General features: G+C 55.2%; 1 protein-coding gene across 1 annotated transcript; it reads right to left on the bottom strand.

Moving 5' to 3' along the window:
• On the bottom strand, nucleotides 1–26,611 carry MXRA7 (matrix remodeling associated 7). The gene is made up of 5 exons (XM_061377269.1): nucleotides 26,062–26,611; nucleotides 20,740–20,835; nucleotides 19,425–19,491; nucleotides 14,759–14,858; nucleotides 1–1,057 (listed from the first exon to the last, which is right to left on the bottom strand). The coding sequence occupies exons 1-5, from the start codon at nucleotides 26,554–26,556 to the stop codon at nucleotides 943–945; spliced, it is 873 nt and encodes a 290-aa protein (XP_061233253.1). The 5' UTR covers nucleotides 26,557–26,611; the 3' UTR covers nucleotides 1–942.

The raw sequence follows: 26,611 nt of genomic DNA, 5'->3' as shown, positions 1-26,611 counted from the left end.
TTAAAATTCAGAATGCTCATTGATTTACTTTACCCAAACCACCAGCAGCTGCTTCAAAATACTTCCTCAGTTCACAGAGATTCCCTTAGCTTCCCACATCGTTTTTCTGTTGGGAGGACAGGATCTGAGTTGGACACAATCATCCTTGTAAAGAAGCCACCTTTCTGTACTACCCTTACCAGTGTTGAGAGGCAAAGAGACGTTTGTGTTTCCAGGTTGAAGTTAGCTGTGGCTTCCCAAGGCAAGCTCAATGAGGTCAGCTGGAATCAACGTGTGCTTGTTTCCAAAAAGCAGGGTGAAGGAGGATGAAGTGCTCCTTCCAAGGAGACGAGAACAGCAACTCACCTCTAACACAAGCAGGATTGCTGTGCCTTTGGCTATTTGCTTTCTAAATGTAGGATTGGAAGACTCTGCCAAGAGGCTGTGCAGTCTCCATCTTTGGAGGTTTTCAAGATGCAACAGGATAAAGCCCTGAGTAACCTGGCTTGGTCTTACAGCAGATGTTGCTTTGAGGTTTGACTACAGACCTCCTCAGGTCCCTTCCAGCCTGAGTTATGCTACGATTCTATTATATTCATCCATTTTATGTCTATTATCTTTGGCTTTCTTTAGGTATCAAACTGATAAAAACTAGGTTGGAAAGGTCATGTTTATACAGCATGGCCAGAAGATGTTGTGGGTTTAACTGCTCTGTGGGACTGAGATGTATGACACAGCTAGAAGGAGGTACCAATCTCTATATGAGATGAAAATATGATAGCTCTTCAAGGAGAAACAATATAAAGGGTGAGAAATTACAAGTCTTTTGCAATACATCTCACGGGCCTATATGGGTTTGCAAAACAAACTGGAACTGCAAAATAACTACTGAAACATGTTTCTAGAACTACAGCCTCCAGTGTCCTGCATAATAAGGGACATGATGACTTTCTAGCTGCAAGGTTATATATCATAGAGTCTAAGCTGCTCCTTCATGTCTCCTTCAGACATCTCTCCAAACGTGTCACTTTTTTCCTTCATGAGCCTGAAGATGGCAGCCAGCTGCTCTCTCTGCACCCTGTCAAGAAGAAAAGGAGAAGTAGGAATAGCCAGGCCCCAGAAGAAGGCACTTTGAGCAAGAACACCCTGGTCAAATGAAACACAAAGCCAAACACAGGTCATTTTACAAGCCTTAGTGGCTGCAGGAAATCTGCCCATGTGAGATAAGAAAGAGACAGCCTCTGGTTCTCCTTCCTCCCCCTTCCCATTTATCTAATCATCCTGCATGTCTCTCTGCAGTTCTCTAAATACGGAGGTAAACCAGAGTGCTCTAACACTAGCTTTGGAGTTCCTTAGGGTTTATCTGTGCTCAGAGTTTCAAGATAACTTGACACATGGAATTTCCTAAGACCAACACGTCTCAATTTAGCAGACTCCATATTGAAACTGGATGGAGCTTCACTAGCACAATGTCCTCTCATGACAGTACCTAGACACAGAGTAATTCAGGAACAGCTGTTACACTTGAAACGCATACCCTGCCTTAAAACTAGAAACCAGATTAGTCCCAGTGTGTCCATGGCTTTAATCAGCCACTGGAGGATATGATCACAGAGATAAATTGGCTTTGATTGGCTTCATTTGCCAATGTCAGATGGTGAGAGGGATTCGTAGCCATACCAACAATGAGGACATCCCTGCATGGGCAGAGGCAGGGCAGTGGAGCACCCAGCTCAGATTTCCATCCCTAGCAAGTCCCACAGGAGATGACCACCACCCTTCTCCCCATAACAGAGGATATGCTGACTTTTCCCTAACCTGAAGCAGTTAAGCATTGCTGCGTGTGCTGCAGCATGAAGATTGGTGTCTGCCACAGGGCTTTATTAGAGGAAGCTTTATAGATGCATTGATCACACATCTACTGACCGTGAGTCAGGGGTACAGAAGGGTGGGCAGCACAGGAGTGTCATTTGTTTGCAAGTAGCTCATGAACTAATGAAATGAGCTACAAAATCCTTTTTTAGGGCAAGATGAATGCACACCCTGGCTCCAGTCCGGGCTGGCTGTTCTTACTGCCAGGGAGGAGACTGCAGTATCGCTTAGCACATCTCCTATCTGACTCTCCTGTGTGAGATTAAAAGAACTAATGAGGCTGTGGTGCTTTATGGCTTTAACAAGGGGAAAACAGTTTCTGTTACTTCAAGGCTCATTTTGCCTCTACGTGACTGTGGGGCCAGAATTCAGGGATAGCTCAGCAGCTCAGAGCACAAATCTGCTGCAATACCAGCTCCTCCTGCTTGTTTAACACTTTTACACATCCCGTGGGCTAGAAAAAGAGACTCTGGCTTTTACTTCCACATGGTCACCCTTCCAAGAGTCCTCATTCCCCATCACAGCCAGCTTTTGGCATAGGATTTTAATACACTGTAATTAACCCATTTAAATGCACACCATTAGTTAACCTGGGGGAGTCTTCCTGCAATTCCCATATGGACAAGCAGTTCTAGTAACAGGAAGGGTAGAAATACCTATTGGCAGGCAAACCCAGGGTGCAGTCTTTGCTCAGAAGAAGAGAGAGCAGTGTCAACACATCAGAAGCAACCACACCACGAACAAGATCAATGGAGGGAGACAGTCAGGGGCAGAGGTGCCTTTGGGCACTGAGCTCCTGCTGAGGGGGGCTCTGCATTTTCCCCTCTCCTGAGCTAAGCCCCAGCAGCAGCAGGAACAGCAGGCTGTCCCCCAGCACCATCACAGCAGGGAAAGAGCAGATTCTGGCAAAAGAAAGCTCATTTGCCAGTTCTTTTCTATTGCAATTAGAATGCAATTGTCCTAAGGCCAGACATACCCTGCTAATGCTGTGGGAGCCTCTGGTTATGAAAGCTCTGGTCACAGGCTGGCAAGAGCCTGGATTTGTCTGTCTTTTCTGTAATGTTTTGTGCTGGCATGGATAGCTTCCAGCTGCCCTTTCCAGACGAGAGGGAGGGAAGCAGAGTTGTTAGCGATCAATATTTTATTGTAGAGGCACCAGAGGGCACGTTTCCAGTCTGGGGTGGAGAAATCCAATACACAGTTTGCCTCCTGTGGCTGAAATGCATTGCCAGCTGGGAGTGCTCCACTCAGGTCTGCATCCCTTGCTTGTTGCATCACAGACATTACAACCTTCCCAAGGGCCTGTTTCCTCACCTCCAAACCTCCAGAATCTAGATGAGGGACAATATTCACTCTGTTTATTCAATACATTTTGGCTCTCCCCATAACTTTAAATATGCCTGTGCATTTGAAAAACAGAAATAAAGAAGAGCTGTTACTCCTTTGTGCTACATAACCTACAACAAAGGGAGAGCAAAACAAAGATAAAGAGAGAAACAAGCCTGGGAAGGAAGATTAAGGCATCGAACCCATAAAACTGATTGCAAGAAGGAGCTTCTCCTCTCAAAGGCAACTTTGAAACCAAGCAGTGCTCCAGGCTGGGGGTTTGTTTGATGATGTGAGATCAAACCTACCCCATTCACAAGTGAAATCATTCTCTCTTCCCGTAAGTCCTGTCCTCAAAACTATTTGGTCAAACGGGATTTCACTTATTGCTGACGAAGTAGATTAGTTAAGGCTTTCAAAGCAGCCTGATTCTCCTTCCTAGGCTCTTGAATTTGGACACTGAACTGCCTTAGGCTCTTCTTCAGCATTTCAGTCCAAGACTTTTACCATTAGCTGGAGGTTTGGGGCAGGGATCCATAGGTATGTGACAGGAGATCTCTGTTTCAGGCACTTGTGATGATGGCAGCTGAAATCCAGGGCAGGGCTCTGCATTGGGAATGTTGCTCATTCCTCTGCGGCCAAACATGCCCAGGAATGCAGCAGAAATAAGGGAAGATCCCTGACTTTTGGCACTGGGCTGAGTCTACTGTTGAGGAAGCCAATGGAATCATTTATGGGGTAAAAGGCACAGGAGGGCAGAATGTACCTCTCCCCTAAAAGTCACATTTTGAATACAGCTCTCTTGAGAAAGACGTTATAAGCTGCTGGAGGCAGGGAGAACAAGCACAGAGCAAAGAAACTATTCAAAGGTTTATTGGACCAAACAAAGGCAATTTTTTACAGATTCAAGCCACTAGAATGACAGTCCTTTGTGTAAGAGCCACCATCAGATACGAAACAAACAAAATGAACACAAGTAAAAAACACCCAGACGGCCTTTGGAGTTGAGGAAACAGTCTGGCTCGCTGCCACTAGCAAAACTCTGGACTCAACTATAGACTTTGCTCGATGTACATATTGCCACGTAACTTCAACACAATGTATATAAGGCATTCTTTGCATAGTTGGGTGCTCAGGACACAGAGTCAGCCAGCACCAAGGGGAGACAGCGGCTGGACCAGCAGGGTGGTGAAGCAGAGGGGTCCAGATGTGCCTAAATTCATATGCAAAGCCCTGGACACGCTTGCAGTTGTTGGCTGGGAAGGAGCAGTCTCTTCTAAAGCTGAAGCCTCCTGCTGTTCTTTAAATGAGCCCTTTTATGAAGAGTGTGCCAACCCCAGGCGCTGGAAAGGACAACTGTGTACAAGGTTTCAAGTATTGTCTGCATAGGAATTGAAAAGGAAAACACAAAAGCAGCTTCTTGGGTTTGTGATATGTTTGCAGCGTTAGCCAAGAGGCAGCTGTCTGGCAGTGAAAGAGAAACGTTGAAGGACACATGCTCCCCCCCAGCCTGGTGTTTTACAGCATCACTAGAGAGGACTCAGACCCTCGTCTCACCCTCACAAACCAGCTGGGTTTGATTTGGAACCTGCAATGCCTGAAGCTGTTACACATGCCCGGCCAAATTCATCTTCTACGTGTGGCAGAGCAGAGGAGCAATGCTGAGCTCTGGCTCCAGTGGGCAAGCCACAAAGCTAGCAAGAGAAGAGGGCACAGGAGCAGCAAGCAGGCAAGGGAATGGGGAAGGTGTCTCTTCCAGGACCCCCACTATCTCATCTGGAGCCAAGGGAACTCCTGTTTCTGTAGCTACCCCCTCAGGTCTCTCCTCTTGGGAAATGAAGGAAGGAAAAGTGTGAATCCAGATGTTAGCAGCAGCCTAAGTGTGGTCTCCTAAACCTGCACCACAAGCAGAACAGCTAAACTATCAATCTTTGTCACTTCTTGAGTCTTCTGTCTGCCTACAGAATCAGCTCTCAGCTAAAATAACTCCAGAAGCAAGATTTGAGTCAGTCCAGCTACCATCTGCCATCCCTTGCTTGGACCCCACTTGTCCCTCCAGCCCTTGGAATAAAGCAGCACTGTACAACAAATCACAGGCAGTTCCCACCTCCCCAGCAAGAAAGAGGAGTTTGGCCCCAGGAAGAAACAACTTCATCATCTGAAATAAGGTCCAGGCTTGGTCTGGGAGAAGAGCTATGGTTCACCCCCCTAAGAAAAGAACAGCAGAGATTTCATAGCAGGCCTAATAAGTAGTAATGAACACAACTAATAGACTCGCTGCATATTTAGTGTCCAATATGGGTTCTGTTTTGGGGACAGGGAAGAAGCTTCATCCCTGTCCCCTAAACACAACTCAAGTCACTGCTTGGGCCCAGCCCCAGTCCCTGGAGCCACACAACAGGATCTCCTCAAGCTTGACAGCACAGAAGTTTTTGAAGAACTCAACTTCGGACCAAGAGGGGATCCCAAGTTTTGAGGGTTTATGGATTTCTCTTATGGGTGTGTTTGGTTGGTTTTGGTATTTCAAGCCTTTAAAGATGCCAAGGGATGCCTTTAGGAGGAGGCTAGGGACAACTTCATATAGTCTTCAGTTCTGCAAAGAGAAAGGGAGAGAAATCATTTCAGTCATTTCACCCCTCAGGTTGGGTCATTATTATTCACATAAACAAGCAGGGGGAAAACCTCAGTGTGTGTGTTGGGAAGAAGACAAAGCAACTTCCCACCTCAGGGCCGAACAAAGCTCCGGTTGCAAACCTCACACCTCTAAGAAGGAGGCACTTTGCTTTATCAACTGCAGCAGGATAGTCACAACCCATTCAGAGGTGTCAATCCTCTCCTCTGGCACCACAGAAGCTACAGCCCTTCTGACCTACTCATGAGAGCTGGAGAAGCCCAACTAACGGGAAGTCATCATTAACTCCTCACTGGCCTGTGCAGAGGCTCACTGGGCTGCCAGCACCCATGTCTAGCCCAGATTCCTCTTCCCACCTGCAGCCAGATGAGCTGGGAATGAGTCCCAGTTTCACAGGGCAGTGTACCTGAGCAGGCTGACCCTTTTCAACCTTCCTACAGATGTGCCTCTTCAAGGGAAGCAGGCAAAAACCCTAGGCCCTCTGCAGGTCACAAGGCTTCCTGTTGATGGGAAGGTCTCCAGTGTCCAAAGGAAGGATGCTGATCAGATGTGTTTTGTGCATGAGGACACCCCAGGCACTCCCTGAGGTCTTGCAGCTTGTTGTCAGTAGAGCCAGGGCTACAGAATGGGGTCCATCATTCTCAGCTTGAAGCTTTCAGACACTGTGCCCTTACCAGCATCTCTCATGGCCTTGTCATCCACCAGGACATACTGTGGACACTACACTGAGATAGAGGGAAGCTACAACACACATTACCTGGGCACTTACAAATACACCCAGATGCACCCCAGCCTAATTCCTCCTGAATTCACTGTCCATAACACCTGAACTCCATGTGAAAGTCCCCCACTCCTGCCAGCCACAGCATGAAGGCAAGTTCCAGCCTCATTTCTTCCTCTTCTGCAACAGGTTGCCTTCTCCAGCAGCATCCAAGTGCAGGACCCTGGTTGGGAGATGCAGGGTGAAGCATCACATGGGAGCGGGGTTACTCAAGGCATGCTGCAGAGACTCAGTGCCTGGCACATGAGGACAAAGAAAGGAAGTCCTCCAGAGTGGATAATCGCTCTGTGGGGTTCACAGTGCTGAGGATCAGCTCATCCCGCTCAAGGCACGCAAGTGTAATCAGATTTCATGCGTGAAGACATAAGCTCGTTGCCACAGGGGCCCAGAAGGAGGGATCCCATCCAGCATGCTGCAGTTGGAGAGGGATGCAGGATGTCAGAATAGCCTCTCACAGGATACTCACCTCCAGGACAGGGCCAGGCTCACAGCTGGGGTGAGAGGATTGCGTTGCAAACCAAGCAGGGTCTTAATGGAATATGCCTGTCAGAGCCATCAACTTCCCATCTGCACAACAGGGATACCCCTTTCTGCTCCTGGAGCAAGCTGGGAGGGGATTAGACTCAAGAGCATGACGCAGTCCATCACTGGGGACATCGGGGGATATAACCCCCAGACTGAGGAGCTCTGGCATTGCTGCCACAGAGCCTCAAAGACTTAATTAGCTTTGGGATGGAGGCTGAGAGCTTTGAGCTTATCCTCGGCCCCTCCCTCCCTTCCATTTGCCTTGGGCGATGGAATCAGCCTGATCTTCCCCAGCAGCACAGCAATCAAACCAGGGCAGGGGCTTCTTTTGCTGGAAGCCCATATCCTTCCTTCAGATACAGATATCCAAGTATCTCTTTTCTGGCCCATAGTGGGGGCCAGGCCAGTGAATTGTATGATTTGTCTGCCTCACATGGCTCTGAGCAAGGAAGAGCTGGAGAACAAGGAGCTCAGACAAGAGCAGGTCCTGGATTATGAGGGAGACTCAGTACTGATGGTACTGATGGTCTATGCTTCTCTTGAAGCATGGGAACTGGGTGTCCTTTTGGCTCCCCTTACTCCAACTCAGCCATGGCATTGGCACAAGACTTCTTGCCTTTGAGAGCATCCCAGCAATGACAAATGGGGTGGGCTGCTGGCATTCCAATGTGTTTTTATCCCTCATGCGTGCAAATTCCACAGCAGGCCAGGAAATTCCGTAGCCCACCCATAGCCTATAGCTTTCCAAAGAAGTCCTGACCCACACCAAGGAGATTCCAGAGCATCCTGCTATAAGATTACTGCCTCTGGTAACCGCTTGTGCCCTTCTCAGGAACAGTGTCACACTGAAAGCTGATGTTCAGAAGTGTGGAGCATTCCCAGCTCCTTCCCCTGGCACAGGAAGAAGGTGCTCAGCTTGTGGGGCCCATCAGTCCTCTGGCTTGAACCTGGTGCAAAGGGCAGAGAGAAACCTGGCTCCAGACTCTTCTCACTCCAGGCAGGTTAGGATCAACCCCTGATGATCAAGAGCAGTGAAGAAAGGCCCTGGGCAGACTTGGCAATGGGTGGTCAAGCTCTCCCCAGGCAGGTCCCTCCCATCTCACTGCTGGGGATGGTCCTATCACCACTGCTTCCCATTTCTTTATCTTGGGGACAGCTTCCCTCTCATTTCTGGTAGTGACCATAGCCTAGTCTTGTCCAGGACGGGGGTATTGCAGGAGCAGTATGAGGAATGACGTACTTAATCTAAGTTTTCCTGGTAGCCCCTAAAGTGTGGTGCTATTTGCTTCAGCCAACAGGTAAAACACCAAGGGAGAGGACTGAAATGCAGAACAGGGAGAGACAGTGCTTAGGAAAGAGCAGGAGAGTGAGAAGCACCAATGGGAGCTTCTGTCATCACAAATGTGAAATTCCTGCAGTGATACAGGGAAGCTGGAAGGAGCACTGGACCTTGGGAGATACCTCCTGCTCCTCGGGAACACCAGGAAAGCAGTTGAAGCTGCTGGAGCACAGCTCCCATTGCCTTTAGGATAGGGGCTGGTGAGGATTCAGTGGGGTCAGGGATGGCAGGGGATTCTTCCTGGGAACCACCATTGCTTCAGTGTAGAAGCTTCCCACCTTTCCCAGCCACAGCAGCATCAGCACAGCCAGGAGGGTGGCTCAAGCTCCTTGGCCAGCTCAGCCAAGAAGCCACGAACACCTCCTTCAGTTGTGTGCCCATCCCCTTGTAACACGCCTGCCCTGCCCAGCCAATGCCACAGCACTGGGGAAAGCCATGGATGGGTCAGCCTGAGCTCTCCTCCACCTCTCAGTGCTGGTGCTCCAGGTTGCTGTCTACCACCCTGCACCAAGCCTGCTGGGATGCTCCGATTCCCCACACCCCTCGGTGCTGCCCGGCCACAGGGTGGGCAGAGCCAGGCTCGCAGCCAGCCTAGCAGATAGAGCACAAGCTGCCCATGCTGCACAGGAGCAAGCAGAAGCAGATGAAGACAAGTTGTGAGCGCTGGGTGAGGGACACATGGAGAAGCAGCCGCAAGTGAGGACAATTTAGGACCTGAGCCAAAAGAAACCACCCAAGAGCTCAAGCAGAGTTGCTGTGTGCTCTGAAATGTCATATCAGGGTAGGGGCAGAGACTCACACCCCACAGAGGCTATGGGGGAGCTTGCAGAAGTTTCCTCTCTGGGACAGGAGAGGAGGAGATGGGGAAGGGGCTTCCTGGCCTCCCCTTCCTGGGTTTCCGATGGAGGCATCCTGAGTTGCTCAGCTGGGCACTCATGACTCAATGAGATGCTCTGTAAATAGGGCCAGAGCTCAAGTTCTTGTAGGTCAGTTTGGGGATATGGTGAAGGCAGGGAACAGCACTGGCCCACCAGGAGACTCCCTCCTCATACAAGCAGCGCCTGGCACGTACGGAGGAAGCATCGGAGCAGGGGGAGCTCAGCAGGGACCCCCAAGCACCCAGTGCCCCTTTCCCACAAGAGGCAGGTGGGAAGGTGCTGCTGCTCCCTCAGCCCAGGGCGACTATCGTGCTGCAGGAGATGAAAAGCAAATGAATAATAAAACCCCAAAGAAGGCCCGAACTTACCAGCTTCCCCCATCCAAAAGAAGCACCATGCTGGGCAGGACAGGAGAGGACAGCAAAGCTGCTGGGCTGGGGCTGAAGGTTAGCACAAGAGAAGGGAGGAGAAAGGGGCCCACAACCCATGCTATACAGAGGAGGGAGCAAGCAAGCAAGCAAGGGCTATGATGGCAATGGAGGGGGTGGACAGGGACAGATGCCAATGGAGAGCTCTCTTGAATTGCAACCTCCCCCAGCCCACTCCATCCACTTAGTACTGGAGGGCCAGTAGTGATGTTTGGAACAGGTCAAGGTCTGTCACCACAGTCACTAAAGCCCTGCAGGTGCTTCCTGCCCTTGTGTGCTCCAAAGCTGTCACCACAAGCATTGTCTCATTCAAAAGCAAACTGCAGCACCGTTGTCCCTCAAGCCACAGCTGCATCCCCACGTTAATCTTTCCTCTCTGCCGTTCCCTAGAGCCAGGGTCCATCCAGGGCACCCTTCCTTGCTGAAACTGCAGGGTCCAAGCCCATTTTCGTTCAGTGCCTTGTAACCAAGAAGTGCTTTGAGCCCAGCTGGGGAGGAGAGAGGTTTCTGTTCTTAAATTACCACCAAGAAAAGGACCGAGCATGAGATTTACAGCCATCCAATTCCCTCTGCATGAACTCCAGCTTACAGTTGAGCCCTGGGCTTAAAACTAGTCTGGATTCAAGCAATGTCTTCTCAACCCATGGCTGGCCAGGAGATGAGAGGACTGAGAGCCAGGAGGAGAATTTGCCCCTAGAATGGCTCAATGGCTCACCTGAGAGCCCATTAGCCAGGGAAACTGGGCAGACGCCCATCCATCCATCCATCCATCCATCCATCCATCCATCCATCATCCAGCTAGCCAGCCAGCCAGCCACCCATCCCACTTGTCCGTCCATCCATCCATCCATCTAATCATGCATCTAATCTTCCATCTAATCATCCATTTAATCATCATCCATCCAATCATCCATCTAATCATCCATGTATCCATCCATCCATCCCTACCTTCTCCTTATTCCAACAGGACTGGGCTGTGGTCTGGGGGATCGCCTGCTCCATTCATGAGCAGTTTGGTGCCATTCAATCAGACCCAGAGGCCCCAGGGGCAGGTTCTGCCTCTCCACCCTTAACCTCTTCTTAAATCCCAGAACCAAGAGAGAGGACAGAGAGGAGAGACCTTTCCACAGAGCATCACATGGGATCTGCTCTCCCTTCTCCAGCCAACACACCTAGTGAAGAGCAGCAGGGCCAGAGCACAGGCAGCCCAAGCTCTCGGCATCACTGGCACCAAGCAAGACTTGGCTGGAACCTGCTCTGCCTCATGGGGAGGAAGAACTGGAAGCAGAAACCCAAGGGCATCGTTTCTCCCGGTTGTTTTCTCTTTCCCTATGAGCAGAGCCTCGCTGCAGCTGCCCATGCTCGACACCCATCTGATCACACTCCTTTCTGACTGCACAAACCCCACGGAGCTTTCATCCTCAGGGGAGGATTGAAGAGCAGCTGCCAGAGACCACTTCCATACATCCATGTGAGCCAGGCCACTGGAGAGCCCTTCTCTTCCTCCCCTGCAGGAGGTGCCCAGCCAGGTCAGCAGCACCTCACAGGCTCATGCCTGCACAACTCAGCCCTGTCCGAGCGGGGACAAGCTGCACCATTGCAGCTACAGCTGGCAATAGGTGGCCAAAAGCTTCAGGTGCAGAAGGGAAGGATTTGGGAAATACACTGTGCTTGACTAAGCACTGCCTCCTTCCCCTGCACTCTTCCCCTTCCTGCCCCAGGGGAGCAAATCTATGTGCTTCTGTTCTAGAAGTCCTGGTGACCCACGTCGAGCAGAGCCACCACCTGAGCACATGTATTTGCCAACCAGATATACTGCCCAGCACTCCTGGGTTTTAAGACTGAAGCAACCAGAAGCAGGAAGTTGTATCACTCAGTAAAGGTCACATTCCTTCCCCTTTTAGTCCAGATTTAGCACCACTTTGAAGCCACAAGGCTCAAGTGAATGCTAGGCAGGACGACCACAGCTTCTGGGGTGATGCGTGTTGCAGCAGAAGTGGATTTTTGGCTAAATGACCCGATCTACTGCATGCCTGTCCTCTCCTGTCTGAAATCTTAGAGAAGTCTCATTGATCTTCCTGCAACAGGCAAGGAATTCTGTCAGTGGCACCTCCAAAATTAGGGGTCCCTAAGTTAAGACTTTTTAACTACTGACCATAGAATCCCAGCCTGGTTTGTGTTGGAAGGGACCTTAAAGCTCATCCAGTTCCAACCCCTGCCATGGGCAGGGACACCTTCCACTAGAGCAGCTTGCTCCAAGCCCCATCCAACCTGACCAACACCACAAGTAGCTTCAAGGAGCTCTGGGGGACCCACTTGTGTTTCTGGGGTGTTCCTTACAAGCTGCTTCACACGGGAACCTGTTGGTCCATGGGAAGACTGTGACAAGGCTAAAAGCAAAGTCTAAGCCTGTTGCATCTTTGGCAATTCACCTTAGGAATAACTACCCACTCCCTCAGCAGCCCTAATATTCCAAACCAGTAAACAGAAGTGGTCGTGGGATGTCCAGCTTCAGGCATCCAAGTTGGAAGAGGTGAGCATTGGAATGTGAGAATTCCCAATTCCCCCATGGAAAGCAAGGTGGAGGCAGAGGGGAGAGGACTCATTCACATGAGGGAAGGAGGAGGAGGAGGATGGAAGGGAGGTGGGACAAGCAGTCAACTGCAGCTCACAAACAAACCCTCCCCAGGAAATGAGACCCGAAGGCACCCCCCCAGACATGAGCAGATGTTACCAGTGGTACCACTACTTCTAAGCAGCAGCGTGTCCTTACCAAAAAGATTTGCAAGAATGTTTGTGGCCGAGGACCTAAGGTACTTGCTACAGAGATGTGAGATCAGAGGTCAGCTCAATCCTGCAACATAAAGGTGGCAAACCTGGGTCACAGCACAGCAGCAGCATGGTCGGGGTATGTGGAGTCACGGAGAGGGATGGCACTGAGGATGGGGAAGGATGCAGGACTGGAGCTTACCTGGCAGCAGCCCTGCCCCTTACACCACCTGCCAGGCCTGGAATGAAAAGCTGCTGATGCTGCAGTGAAGATGTAAGGGGGGAAATAAGCCAGCAACAGAGCAAGACATAAAATCACAAAGCTGCCTTGAAGAAATGAACAACACAAATACGCAAGAGGAGAAAAGAAAGGAGCAGTAGGAAAACCTATCTGCCAACGGTCCTATGTGAGGTCCTGCTGAGAGCCTCTGGAGGACACCACACTGTCCATCAGTTCTAGGTGCACTGTCCTGCCCTGGAACCACTCCACACACACATGAGCAGCAGTGCCTGCAAGGCCCCACATGCCCAGGAAGAGCCTGTTCTACGGTCCTGAATACAAACCCCACTGCTGTCTGCAGGCAAATGTCCCCTCAGTGTCCCCAGGTGACTGCAGGAGCATTTGCTGCCACAGAGCAACCAGCCCAAGGCCCTACAGCCCTGAAAACCCGAGCAGTGGTTGCTGAGGTGGTTGGCACGGTGCAAAGGGTTTGAATTTGCCTGCTGCTGCAGGTTGATCTTTGTGGTGGTGCTTAGAAGGATCCTGAAAAGCAATTCCAAGTGGGCTCCATGTGTTCCTCTCACATTCACTCAGTTCATTCCACCATCACCCTCCCCAGGTGAAAAATACAGCAACACCAACAGACCTGCTTAGAGTGTTACAGGTTCAGGGCTTCAGACATGATGAAGATAGAACAAAAGGAAGAAAGCAAACACCAGTCTTCCTGATGGCACCAATGCAGAATTGACCCCACACCAGAGGAAGCTGGAGCTCCTTTCTGTGGCTGTCCCCAGAGCACAGGGTCCTTGCACATCTTTGCTCCTGGCAGTGCTACAGGGCAGGTGAACCCCAAGATTTAAGGAGAGCTGGGGGGGCAGAAAGGGAAGACACCTCAAACCTGACCTAGGGCCGAGGTGCCCTCCATCCTTGCCTTCCCTGCTTCAGTTTTCCACTTGGTCCATGTCAGGCTGTTGTGTTTAAGCTCAGCACACCAGCTGCAGTGGTACTGACACCACAGCATCACAGGCAAGGGGTGACAAATTCCCCCAAATCATTCTAGGAGGTGCACAACACGGGGGGAGAATTGGGTCCTACAGTCCCAGAGAGAACATCATCTCCCAGGCTTGTTGAGCACCACTGCAGAGGAAGGGGTACGGGGCATGGGCTGCACACATCTGCTACGGAGCAGCCTGCCATGGAGCCTACTTGTAGGGCAAAGCCCTTGGCTATGGGGTTTGACAGCTCTGGTTTAGTGTGGGCTCTGCATGCCCGTGGGCTGAAGGATTCCCTCTGCACACGGGCAGACTTCACACTAGCAGCACAGACTGGCTTCAGGTAGGGGTTTAGAGCTTGAGATGCAAGATTGGTGCTGATTTCCCTTGAATAGGTTGGGAAATCTTGAGCTAGAAAGCTTGGTTTTGATAACAGGACAGGCTCTTGCTTTCTTCATGCAGGGCTCAGGAGGAAACCTTAGCAAAAAGGAGGAGATGAGCAAGTCTCCATCACTACCAGGCCCAGTACCTGGCAAATCCCCAGCACTTCCAGCTGAGAAGCCAGCCCTGGATGCAGACACTTCCAATATCAGCCCCATCACAGTGAACTCTAAAGCTCCACACTCTCTGCTCCCATATTTCTGAGCTATGCCCATGTCCTCGCTCTGGAGGGCATCCACAGGATAAAGGGAGGGAAGTAATTAGAGATCAGGTCAACAGATGTAAACCAACACGGTGCTGATGGGATCAGGGGAACGACACCCTCTTGCATGAGCTGGAACACTTGGACTAAGCTTGCAGAGAGGGAGCTTGAGCAGCTCCAAAGGGGTATAGGGCCACAGTGCCCCCATCTCCTCAATCAGCAGGACTTTATTTGCTCTCACATCTTCCTGGGTGGCAGAGGTCTGGACCAGTGAGGCCTTGAGCCCAAGGCTGCCAAGGGGAGAGAGGTCTGACCAGACCCAGCCTGCTTCAAGGGGGTGCCTTGAGCGAGAAGAAACAGGAAACTCAACGTACCTTTGCTCTTCCTCGAGCTCTTCTTTGGTCATCATTGACTTGTACTGGTTTCCCCGCAGCTTTCCAGGACTGTATTTAAAAGAGAATGTCCCATCTGCAGCTGGGGAGGGGGGAGACAAAGAAGAGCAAGAGATCCGGTGAGGCAGAGACCTCCAGGCACAACCATCTCCAGCCCTGGGCTTGTTCCCTCGGGATGCTCCCTGCACCCTGCTCCTGCACATGCATCCCGGGCACCATGGACAGCCAAACCCACTCCTCAGTGGGCTCCAGGCTGAGAAAGCCTGGGCAGTGCCAGGGAAGCTGTGGGTTGCAGTGCAGAGCCAAGGTGATGATGGCCAGAGCACAGCAGGAGTCCAGGCTGCAGCTCCACTGGAATGAGCAGGGGCTGTGAGTGAGCAGCCCTGCTTGGAAGCAGATACAAGGCAACCCTGCAGTGCAAACCCATATGCTATGGCTTTCCCTGGATTCAGAGCCTTGCAGACCCAGTTTAGCTTATCAAGACATGCTAATCCTGCCCCGATTAGCACGCAGCATTTTCCGCTCCTCCTCTCCAGACTTGCATCCCTCCTCCTGCCCTCTCCTCACCCGCAGGCCCCTTCCCATGCTTGTGGCTCATGGATGGTGCCATGAGTGGAGCTGTCCTGGGCCATGCAGCTCTCCTGCAGCTCTTCACAAAGCTGGTGAGGAAAGGAGGTGCCACACTGTAAACTGGGGGGCTGCAGAGCTGAGCCAAGGCAGCCCCAGGAGCATCACCACAGCTGGGTCCAAGTCGTGGCATCAACCAGGTTGGAAAAGCGCTTTAAACTCATCAGGTCCAACCCCTACTCCAGCCCTGCCCAGGCCACCCCTAACCCATGGCACTGAGGGTGAACACTTGCAGGGACGGTGCCTGCAGCCCTGCCCTGGGCAGCCTGTTCCAATGCCTGAGCACCCTCTGGGGCAGGAATTGTTCCTCAGCTCCATCTAAACCTGCCCTGGTGCAGCTTGAGGCCGGTTCCTCTTGTCCCATCCCTTGTTCCTTGGGAGCAGAGCCCAGCCCCTCCTGGCTCCATCCTCCTGTCAGGCAGTTGGAGGCAGCCATCAGGTCCCCCCTGAGCCTTCTCTTCTCCACACTGAACCCCCCAGGTCCCTCAGCCCTTCCCCATCACCCCTGTGCTCCAGGCCCTGCACCAGCTCCATTCCCTTCTCTGGCCCCGCTCCAGCCCCTCAATGTCTCTCTTGCAGTGAGGGGCCCAGAGCTGAACACAGGGTTCAAGTCCCTCCATCACCAGCCAACAGACCTGGAGAGCAAACCAAGGTCTCCTTCTCCAGGCCTGGGTGCTCTCCTGCCCTGCTCTCCAGCCTCAGCCCTGTGCTAATTACAGCACCAAAGCTCACGGACTCTGAGCCAAAGCCGATCCTTTTCCAATCGGATTTTGTTGGAGCACTGTTTGCTTTTAAATACCTCTCCCCTGCTTTATCTCCCTGCAGATGGGAGAAAACAAGAGGAGTGGAGGTCAATCCAAAGCTGCTTCGGGTAGCTGCCTTTACTGGTTATCCGTGAGCCTTTATCTCCCAAGGACTGGAGGGCTCACGTGAAGCCATCCAGCACTGCTGCTTCCACATGCACCCAGAGACATCAGCTGCTTCCACCGACCCTCAGAGCCCTGGGGTACTCCTAAGGGCTCCGTGGAAGGAAGCTGTTGTTGTGTTGTCTGCATGGCCCTGAAGAGCTGCGTGTTCTCCACAACCCAACTGTCCAGGGTGACCCCACACAGCACCAACAGGACCCCAATAGAGGGGAAACTCCTGAGAAAGGAGCGTGATCAGGTGGGTGTTGAGCACGGGCAGCTGCAGCGAGGCTCCACTCATAGGGAAAGAGAAACCAACCGGGGGAAACGACAGTTCCCGCTGCTGTTGTGGGGACCACGTTGATGAAAGCCTCTCCTCTTCCTCCTGCCCAAAGGAAAACCACCCCACGGCCCCTCTCCCCCCTTCCTCACACTCACAAGTGTTGAGCATCAGCAGCTTCCCTCCAATTCCACAGAATCATATAAAACCCTAGACTGGTTTGGGTCTGCAGGGACCTTAGAGCTCATCCACTTCCAGCCCTTTAAGGATTCTCTCCCTGTGTCCGAGGTCAGGAGCTCCATTTAGACCTTGGGGACCCCCACGCAAGAGCCTCGTTTCCCAGCTGGGGAAGGCTGAGATCTCAAGAACGAGCTGTGCAAGGCCACAGGCTGGGGATGGTGCAGTAAGGTCAGTGCTGCTGCTGCATGGGGTGTGCCTGGGGACTGAACAGAGCCTCCTCCCTGCAGACAAGCACATTCCCTCCCTTCTCTACATCTCCATGTCCCTGATGTTCAGGGGCTTCCCTGTGAATCCTGTCTGGATCACTGCTCACTGATCCAGAGTGTGTCACTAATCCCCACATCCCACCCCTGGGGAACAAAGACAAACCCTTTCCCTAGCATCTTCCCACGTGTCCCAACACAAGCACACAAATGCTCTGGTCCTGCAGCCCCAAACACTCAGCTCGGCCATATCCCACTTCCCTCGGTGGGAAAACATTCCCAACAGGCAGACAAACAAGTGTGGCTGGCTGGAAACAAGGAGTAATGCTGCAGCTTATCAGCCCTTCAGGTGGCCAGGAAAGCGCATGGAAAGAAAATTCCAGCTGGCTGCTGCTTTGGAGGTATTAAGAGGAAGAGAAGGCGGTGAGGGTGGAACATCCTGTTTCTTACCCGTTCCATTACCTTTGCATAGCTCGCCTGATTTCAAGGACAATTCACATCATTTCCCTCCCGTGCTTTTGTGCCAAGTGAATTGAGATGGGGGCTTTTGCCTGGCACTTTCGCTGCCACCCCACCAGGAGAGGGTAAGGGAAGAGGGAGGTGAGGAAGCCGCCCACATCCCTGCCCATGCGCTGTGGTTAAAGGAGCCCGTGTGTGGGTTTGGGAACCCCTGGTTGTTTTCTGAGCTCAGGAACTTTCTGTGCAGGCTGAAATCCAGCTTCAGGAAACACACAGAGAGGGGAGGCTGGGTCTTTACGTCAAGAGCAAAACCACAGCAGAAACAAGTGACCTGCTTGGAGCCTCTGCGGGCTCACGCTAACACCACTTGTGTTTCATCCCTCTGCCTGAGCAGGTGGAAGCAGCCCCTTTCCTCTCATCCTGCTCCCTGCCAGCCTTGGTACCCACAGTGGGGACATGGGGCCACCAGAGCAGCATCCTGGCCTGGTGACTAGGGCAACTAAGATGATTAAGGGAGTGGAGCATCTCCCTTATGAGGACAGACTGAGGGAGCTGGGTCTCTATAGTTTGGAGAAGAGGAGATTGAGGGGTGACCTTATTAGTGTATATAAATATATAAAGGGGGAGAGTCACGAGGATGGAGCCAGGCTCTTCTCAGTGGCAAACAATGATAGGACAAGGGGCAATGGGTACAAACTGGAACACAAGAGGTTCCACTTAAACTTGAGAAGAAACTTCTTCTCAGTGAGGGTGACGGAACACTGGAACAGGCTGCCCAGGGAGGTTGTGGAGTCTCCTTCTCTGGAGACATTCAAGACCCGCCTGGACACGTTCCTGTGTAACCTTATCTAGGTGTTCCTGCTCCGGCAGGGGGATTGGACTGGATGATCTTTTGAGGTCCCTTCCAATCTCTAACATACTGTGATACTGTGATGGGCTGCCTGCGTGGTCCCCATGAGCCCAAGGAGGATCTCGACTGTGCAGCAGCTTGAGTTGGGCCAGGACCACGAGGCACAGGAGAGGCAGAAGGAAGGAGTGAGGTTGCTCCCTACCAAAGCCATGGCGCTGCTGTTATTCCCCCCACCTGCCTCCTCCTCAGGCTGAGCCATCTCTCTACCCAGTGCCGCTATGAAACCCTTCAGAAATGGTGTAAGTAAGTCAGGAGAGGAGTCCATGGCTGTCTGCAGGAGATGCTGGGGGAGGATGCTGGACTTAGCCTGGACCCATGGATGGGGACTGTCACCTCTTTCCAATCCCAAGCCACAGCCACTTTGGGATGATGCACAGCAGTGCTGGAGCAGCCCTGAAACAGCTGAACTGAAGGAGGCAGAGCAGCGCTACTGAGCATCCCTTTGGCAGGATACGTCCGTCACTCCTCAAACCAAGTCCTGCATGGGAACAGGCCTGATTACCAGTGCCTAAGGGGGTGGAATAAGAGTCTTTTAGGAACCCCATCTCCAAAGGTGCTTCCCCACCTTGTGGACACAGCCCCAGGATTCAGACTTGGTTCTCTGCGGCATTAGGGATAATCCTCCCGAGCCAGGGGATTGCCCACAAATGGGAAGTGGGGCAGGGAAGGGGGAACACCCCAAGCTCCACAGCTGCCACAGACACCCCAAAGGTTGTTCCTGGGCACATCCCAGCATCTCCACTCAGGAGAGCAACGTCCCCTCCAGCCACGCTCCTGCCTGGCACCATCTGCTGCATCCTCCCACAGCACACCAGTTGTCACTACAATTACTCAATTAATCATTTTCCAATCAACTAATTGGCTCATCAGTTAAACAGGGCTCTGACTAAAGCCCCTGGAGAGCCTCCTGCATGTGAGCAAAGAGCTTCTGGGGCAGCTTCATCACAAAGGAGACCGTCCCCAAGCACGTGGGGCTGCAGCCCCTCAGCCCACCCTGCACGGTGCTGGCTTGCTTGGCACTCACCATCCTCATCCTCGGGCTCTCTCACCACCAGCTTCTCTTTTTCCTTGTCCAGATCTTCCCCCTGGAGGAGTTAAAACCGGAGGAGGCGATGAGGAGAAGGTGCTGTGCTAAATGCCCCCTGCTTGGGCAGAGCAGGGAGGTAGAGCCTGTGCTGAGGGCTGGGTACCACTTCCCTGCCTCCTCCATGGAGCAGGCCAAGAGGATGCTCGCTAATGAGAGAGGTTCATGGGGCTGCTTTCCTCCCACTAGAACCTGCTCTCCTGGCGGCCCCAGGCACAGCCTCGTGCCCCAGCACCCTCGTGGGCTGCCCCACAACCAGCACAAAGCCATGCAGGCTGCAGGCAGGGAGGGCAAGGAGAGCCCCAGCTCTGGAGATAAGACAAGGATACACGGCAATGCCCCCGTGTATGTGCTTTCCTCCTGCAAAGCACCCTCTGAGCCAAGCCTGGAGGCAAACAGCACCCAGGAGGATCCATCCTGCATCCACTCTTGCTCCGGGCATCCCATTCAAAGTAATGGGGTTGGTGTGCAAAGGGCAAAGCACGTGGGAGAGAAGGGAAGGAGCAGGGAGCCACCACACTGCCAATGAAGATGATCCCTGAGGGAAATGAAGATGCTCCAAGCAGAGAGCTGAGCTTTGCAGGGCAGGGCTTTAGAGGCACCAATGGAGCCCGGCCCTGCTCTGGGTGCGTTTGTCATCAGTGAGGAATGCGCGTTATTCACAGGCATTTGGCTGCTCCTCAGCAGCCCCCTGTGGGGCTCCCCAGGACCCCCACCTCCTGCAGCCACGCTTCCAAACATGGGCACTTCCCACCGGACACCCAGGCTCTCCCCTGAGAGGGCTGGGAGCTGGGAAGCACCCGAAGGAGAGGCCTCAGGGAGGGAGCAGGAGAGGATGCTCAGCCCTGGCCCTGGGGACGTGGCCAAGAGCTCCCCATTGGATCCGTCTCTCCCTGTGAGCAGGATGTCCCGTGGGAGACCCGGCCCTCCAGGAGCTGGCACAGGAAGGGATATTTTAGGCTGTTCCCTGCCTGGGCATTAGGACCTGAGCATTTCTGAGTGTTTAACAGTGGAAGCCAGTGGGAAATGTGGGTTTCCTTCCCCCAGGAGCCACACATCACTCCCTGCACATCCCCATTTTCACCTGGGGCTCTGTTTCTGTTCTAAATGGACTGAGCCATTAAAACCCACCCTCGGCGCAGCAGAAGAGGCAAATTCTGCTCCCCCACCCCTGCCATGGCCACTGCCACGCTGGGACAATGTCCCCCCCATGCAGCTTGTGCCACCGTCCCCACGCCACCCCTGTCCCACACACCTCTGCCTTGCTGGGAAGTGCTGTGTGCTCTCCTGCACCCTCCGCTTGTCCCGGCTGCTCGGGGCTGGACCCAGCTGAGCCTCCCAAAGGTGGTACCTGGAAAGAGAGAGAGGCTTTGAGCACAAACACCCCGAGCCCTCCCCGCCAGCATCAGCGCGCAGGAAGAAACCCTGGATGTGGCCCTGCCGCGGTGCCTGAGCCCATCATCCTGCCTCTGGTCCATGGGCCAAGCCATGGTGCTGCATGGAGTGAGGGACACCAGAGCCCTCCACTGCCCTGCCCTGGAGCCAGGGTTTGGAGCTCCTGAGCTGCCCATTGCCTGCGGGACCAGGAGCCACTGGTGATGGGCACAGCTCAGAGCTAGCAGGAGGGGAGAGCAGAGGAACAGTGCAGTGTGTGCTCTGTTAATGCCTGCAGGGCCTGCTCTGCCCGAGCTGCAGGCCAATAACCCCCCAAAACCCCCTTGTACCCCACAGCTGGAGTTTCCCTGCCCTCAGCCCCACATCAGCTCAAATCCTTCCTCCCCGTGCCCTCTGCCAGCACTTCCCAGCTGAACCTTTCCCTGCTGTCTGGAGGGGGATAGGTGCGGGCAGGGAGCAGGGATGTGGTGCCCCTGCACTGGGAGCACATCTGGGCTGGCTTGGAAAACTGGCATCCCTATGGCCGGTGCTCCCTATGGTGGGCACTGCGGTGGGGCAGGAGCAGCTGAGCTGGGGGCTGCCATGGGATGCTCTGTGAGAGGAGGGCAGGCAAACCATGGGAGGGAGGTGTTGGGGCAGCGCTGGGAGGTGTGAGCCCAAGAGGGTACCCCAGGCACTGCTCCTCTGCAAGAAACACAGCCCAGGGCAGTGCAGGGACACTTGAGTGGTGGGGAGTGAGGGGAACGAGGACCAGAGCCAGGGCAGCTGCCGCATGGCCACCACTGACCCATGGCACTGAGGCCTTGCAGGGCCGGTGCCTGCAGCCCTGCCCTGGGCAGCCTGTTCCCAGCTGTGTGGGAATCAGACAGAGCCTGCAGGGGCTCAGGGAAAGGGCAGCTCCCAGCTCCGCAGGGCTCCCATAGAGCAAGCATTCCCCTTTACCAGTAATGCATCAAACGAGCTGTACTGGGCTCCCGGCCCCAGCACTGGAGCAAAGCAAAGGGCAACACCTCCAGGGACATTCCGGGCACAGCAGCCCCGAGTCTCCCAAGGGAATCAGCCTTGGCATCGCATCCCCAGCATCCCCCTCGTGGTCACCTCGCCCGCCCGCTCCCAGCCCCACACATCACGGCACCAGCTGGGTTTTAGCTCGTTTCTGGCTGCTTCCTCCCCACTTCCTCCCCCCCATCACAAACCCCTCTGAGCAATGGGTTTCCCTCCTGCGAAAGGGCACAAGGAGGCCATGGGGCGGATGTGTCCCTCTCCCCTTTCTTAGTCGCAGGGACACCCCTGGCACTTATGGCCAGGATGGAGACAGAGCAGTGTCCTGCTTGAGCTCCAGGAAAAGGGAATATCCCAGGCTGCAAAAGCAAGGGGAGAAAAGTATCTTGGATTAAACTCCTGGGCCCCGTGTGTTGCCATTTATGGCTGCTCTTTCTGCTCCAAGCCTGATGCAAGACATTGCAAGAGGGAAAGCAAGCAGCCAGGAGCCAGGCAGCCAGCAAGGGGAACGCCAGGAGGAGAAAGGGAAGGAAGAAGCCTTTAAAAGATGAATACATCCTGATGGTGGGCACCTGAGGAAAGCATCTCATGGGCAGCCTGTTCCAATGCCTGGCACCCTTTGGGAAAGGAACTGATCCTCATCTCCATCTAAACCTCCCCTGGCGCAGGTTGAGGCCGAAGAGAGCAAGGAGGCAGAGTCCTCATGGGCTCTGCTCCAGCAGCACATCACAGGCTCCCGGGGCTGTACCCAGCCCAGAAGGGACCGGGTAGGAGCAGGGCCTCCTGGACCCACTGTAGGGCCACAACATAAAGCCCCAGTGCAACCATCCCAGCACCAGCCCCATGCCTGGGCTGCAGGGGAGGACACATCCTGCAGCTGCTACGAGAGATGATGCATTCGTTACCAGCACAGACTGCACTGGGTGAGAGCTGGGGCGCATCTGGGCACTTACGGGTCCTGTGGAGAGCCCCACATCCCGCTGGCAGGGGTCTGTGGTGCTGCCAAGGCTGTGATGGAGGGGGCACATCACTGCATCCCTCCCCACCACTGCAGAGCTGCTGCCCCAGCCCTGTGGCATGGCAGAGGCAGAGGCACAGCTGCCAATTGAAGCCAGGCTGATCAGACACCCTCTCCCTGCGGGCATGGGGAAGGCGGGTGGGAAGCATCACATGGGGAGATGCTGACCTCTTCAATGCAGAGGGTCCCTGTGGGGTGCTTCTGCTGCCTGGGGTGTCCAGGGGCACCAGGAGCCCCCAGGAAGGCCCAGATGGGGTGGGGGACACAGGCAGCAGGAGCTCTGCAGAAGATGCAAGGACATCCCCTTGGTGCCTTTGCTGCCCAGCCCCACTGTCACCCCCTGGACCTGTCTCTGTTTGAAGCCACCATCTGCAGTTAACCCTTGGCAAAGCAGCCAGGCTGCCCGCTCGCCCTCCCTGTGGCATCCCAGGGGAGGAGATGCAGGACGGCACCATGGCAAACCCTGTCCCTGCCATCTCCCATTCCCAGCTCAGAGCTCCTCGCTCCAGCACGGAGGCTTTCTGACCGTTTCCTACCAGAACCAGCCCGAGCAGCTCCAGCAACGCTGCAGTTCCCACCCCACAGCTCCTCATTAGGGATCGCTTCGGCAGCGCTGCCGCCACCATTCCCAAGCTGGGAACGGGGATGCGAACAGACAGTGACACGTTAATTAACTTTCTTCCCAGTGATGGGAGCCAGCAGACACAAGGGGAACCGCTACCAGCAGCTCATGGGAACAAGGACACCGGGCTTCTCCCCCTGCTCTGCCACTGCTTCATTGGACAGCCATGGGCATGATGATGCGGAGGGGCAGGGAAGGCCTGACCCACACACTTGACCTGCTGGGTTCTCATCTCAGGCTGCCCTTGCAGGAGGTGGGAGCAGGAGGGAGGCTGAAACAGCCCCAGCAGATGCTGGTTTGGCCAGGCAGGGAGAAGGGAAGGGAGGAGGCCGTGGGGTGGGCAGCTCCAGCCATTAAACACAGCCAGGCTGCTCTCCCTGAGCAGGTTCATCCATCAGCATTTGGCTGAGTGGTTACTGCCTGCAGTGACTCCAGAGCAGGCTGGTGCAGTCTGTGCTGAGCAAACAGGAGGCGATGAAAGGGACAGAAAGCTCTGTGAATGTGCTGATGTCCCCAGCCCGGAGCCTGCAGGAGCCTCTCTGCTGAGTCACATCAGGGACCGCAGCCCGCAGCCCAGCCAAGGCAGGTTCCACAGGACACGTCCCCATGGGCAGCTGCCTGCACAGCTCTGCCCAAGGCCGGTCCCATGGGCTCTGGCCTGAGCAGCGCTGCAGGAGGAGGAGGAGGAAGCGCCTTGGAGGATGTTTGCAGGGAGCAAACCCCAGGGAGCTGTGCATGGGCTCCCCCGCTCTGCCCATGGGACCTGCCCCGGCTCAGCACTGGCAGTGCTGCCTGCTGGACACCACGTACACCCTGCCCCGACAGCCCCTGCCCGTGCCAAGCATCCTGGCAGCTGCTGCATCACGAGGGACCAGCGCTCCCAAACACTTACTCAGCAGCGGGAAGCATCCCTCCCCCTTCCCGCTCTCTCCATCACCCCCCAGCTCCCAGCCATCGCCTGGCCCCTGCCCAAAGAGATGCTGCTCAGGTCCAGGGTGACTCATCCTGCTACAGCAAGGTCACAGATCCCAGGCCAGGACCCTCCTCGGCTCCACTGCCCCCTTTGCTCTGCTGTAAGAGGGGCTGAGGGGAGTGCAGCAGAGACCCCCCCATGCCATGGAGCCCAGGCAGGCTCCTGGAGGACACACAACCCCCTGTGCCTTGGGTAAGGGCTCACCCCTGGCTGTGCAAAGCCGTGTTACACGCGTGTGCCTGAGAGGGGAGAGGTAAAGGAGCTGAGCCCATTTCTGAAGGCAGCAAGTGCCTGCTCGAAGCAATCAGGGCTAAAGAGCAGACAGAGGGGAGGAAAACATTCCCAAGGCTCACGCTGCGAGAGAGCAGAGGAACTGGTGAGCGCTGGGTTGGGCCATCTGCCCCACTGTGGTGCTGTGCTCCATCAGAGAACCCCAGGCCCTGCAGCAGCCCCAGTGGGGTGGCCGGATTGGGTGCTCAGCTGGCACCAGTAAATCACCAGGCAGAGGGGCAGATGTGGCTTCCAGGACACTGGGACAGGGAAGGGGCCTGGATCCATGGCCAAGGGGTGCAGGAAGGGGAGAGTGGGAGCCCGGCGGCTCAGAAATGACAAGGGGAGGTGACCGGGAGCACAGGGAGCCGGGTGCGCAGCCCCTGGGACCTGCCCAAGGCTGTGGGTGAGTCAGTGGGGATGCTGCCCGAGGCGAGGGCTGCTGCAGGCAGCTGCTGTGGATTACAAGTGCTGCTAAGAATAGCCAGCAGGGCCCCAGCCCAGCACACGGCCAGGCCACGCATCCACCGCTCCCGCGTTCCTGAGCCGCCCCATGGCTCGCTTCCTCACATCGGGGCATTGGTGCCGGGAGCAGGGCACCAACGCAAGGAGCTGGGGATCCTCGGGTTGCCCCCGAGTCCCACGGAGCAGGGCAAGGGCAGAGCAAGCTCTTCCCAGGGTCGCCCTTTGATTTGTAAAGAGGATCCGGATCGGGAGGAGGATTTACGGGTGTTTATGGGCACCGCTGCCCCTCCGGCCCCCCCAGCTCAGCGGGGGTCAGACCTCGGGGTCAGCATCCCGCTGGGGCTGGGAGGGAGGGGGACGGCGGGGACCAGCCAGGCAGGGACCGGGTTCAGCCTCCGGTGCTGGCAAGGGAACAGCTTGCTGCGAGCACTGAAAGGGGCTGCGGACGGGCAGAGCAAACACGCACACATCCCCAGCACCTGGATTAGCTGCGGGGAGAAGGGAAAGGCTCCCAAGGGCTGGATGCGCAGCCGGGAGAGGCGCGCACTGACACAGGCTTCCCTCCCCCGAAACCCTCGCTATCTCGATCGGTTTCAAGAGCATTCCTTGGGAGGCGGCGGTGGAAACGAGCCCGAAACACCCCCCCCCCCCCCCCTTGCCCCCGCTGCCGCCCTCGGGACAACGGGCTTGTTCCACCGGGGGCCAAACCCGGCTTTAGAGAAGCCCCCGGGCTCTGCGCTCCCCCCGGGAACGGGCACTGATGGACGGGGGGGGGGACACGGACCCGGCCTCGGCACGGGCTGCGGGCGGCTCCGCAGGGACCCGGCCTTACCTTGCTCTGCGCATCCTCGCGGGGCTCGGGCTCCCGGGGCTCGGTGAGCGGCTCCCGGGGGATGCTCTCGGCCGCCGCGGGGCTGGGCTCGGCCGCGGGGCCCGGCTCCTCCGCCGCCTCCTCCCGCTGCTCGGCAGCCGCCTCCTTCCGCTCCTCCACCGCCCCGACCTCCTCCACCGGCAGCCGCTCCCTGCCGGCCTCCGGCCCCGCTCCCGCCGCCGCTTGCTCCCCGGGGCCGCTCTCCCGGGCCGGTTCTGCCGCCGGCGGCTCCCGGGGCCGCTCCCCCTCGGCTCCCCGCAGCCTCACGAAGACGGAGGCGAGGACGAGGGCCAGGACGGTGAAGAGCAGCGGGACAGCCAGGTACAAGTCCACGGCCACGTCCATCCCGCCCTGCTGCCGGAGCCCGCCCGACCCGACCCGACCCGACTGCGCGGCCACCGCGCTGGGGCTGCGGCGGGGCTGGGCAGGCTCCGAGCCGGCTTCACCCGGCGTCATCTGCCCGGGCCCTGCCCACAGCCCGGCCCCCCCGCACCGAGCCGGCAGCCAGAGC

Source organism: Neopsephotus bourkii, unplaced genomic scaffold (genome assembly GCF_033783945.1).
Source record: "Neopsephotus bourkii isolate Nb327-2 ecotype Australia unplaced genomic scaffold, CSIRO-AGI_Nbou_v1 NB_1749, whole genome shotgun sequence".
NCBI classification, from domain to species: Eukaryota; Metazoa; Chordata; class Aves; order Psittaciformes; family Psittacidae; genus Neopsephotus; species Neopsephotus bourkii.
The sequence above is the reverse complement of the archived record's forward strand: the minus strand, read 5'-3'. Positions and strand labels throughout refer to the sequence as shown.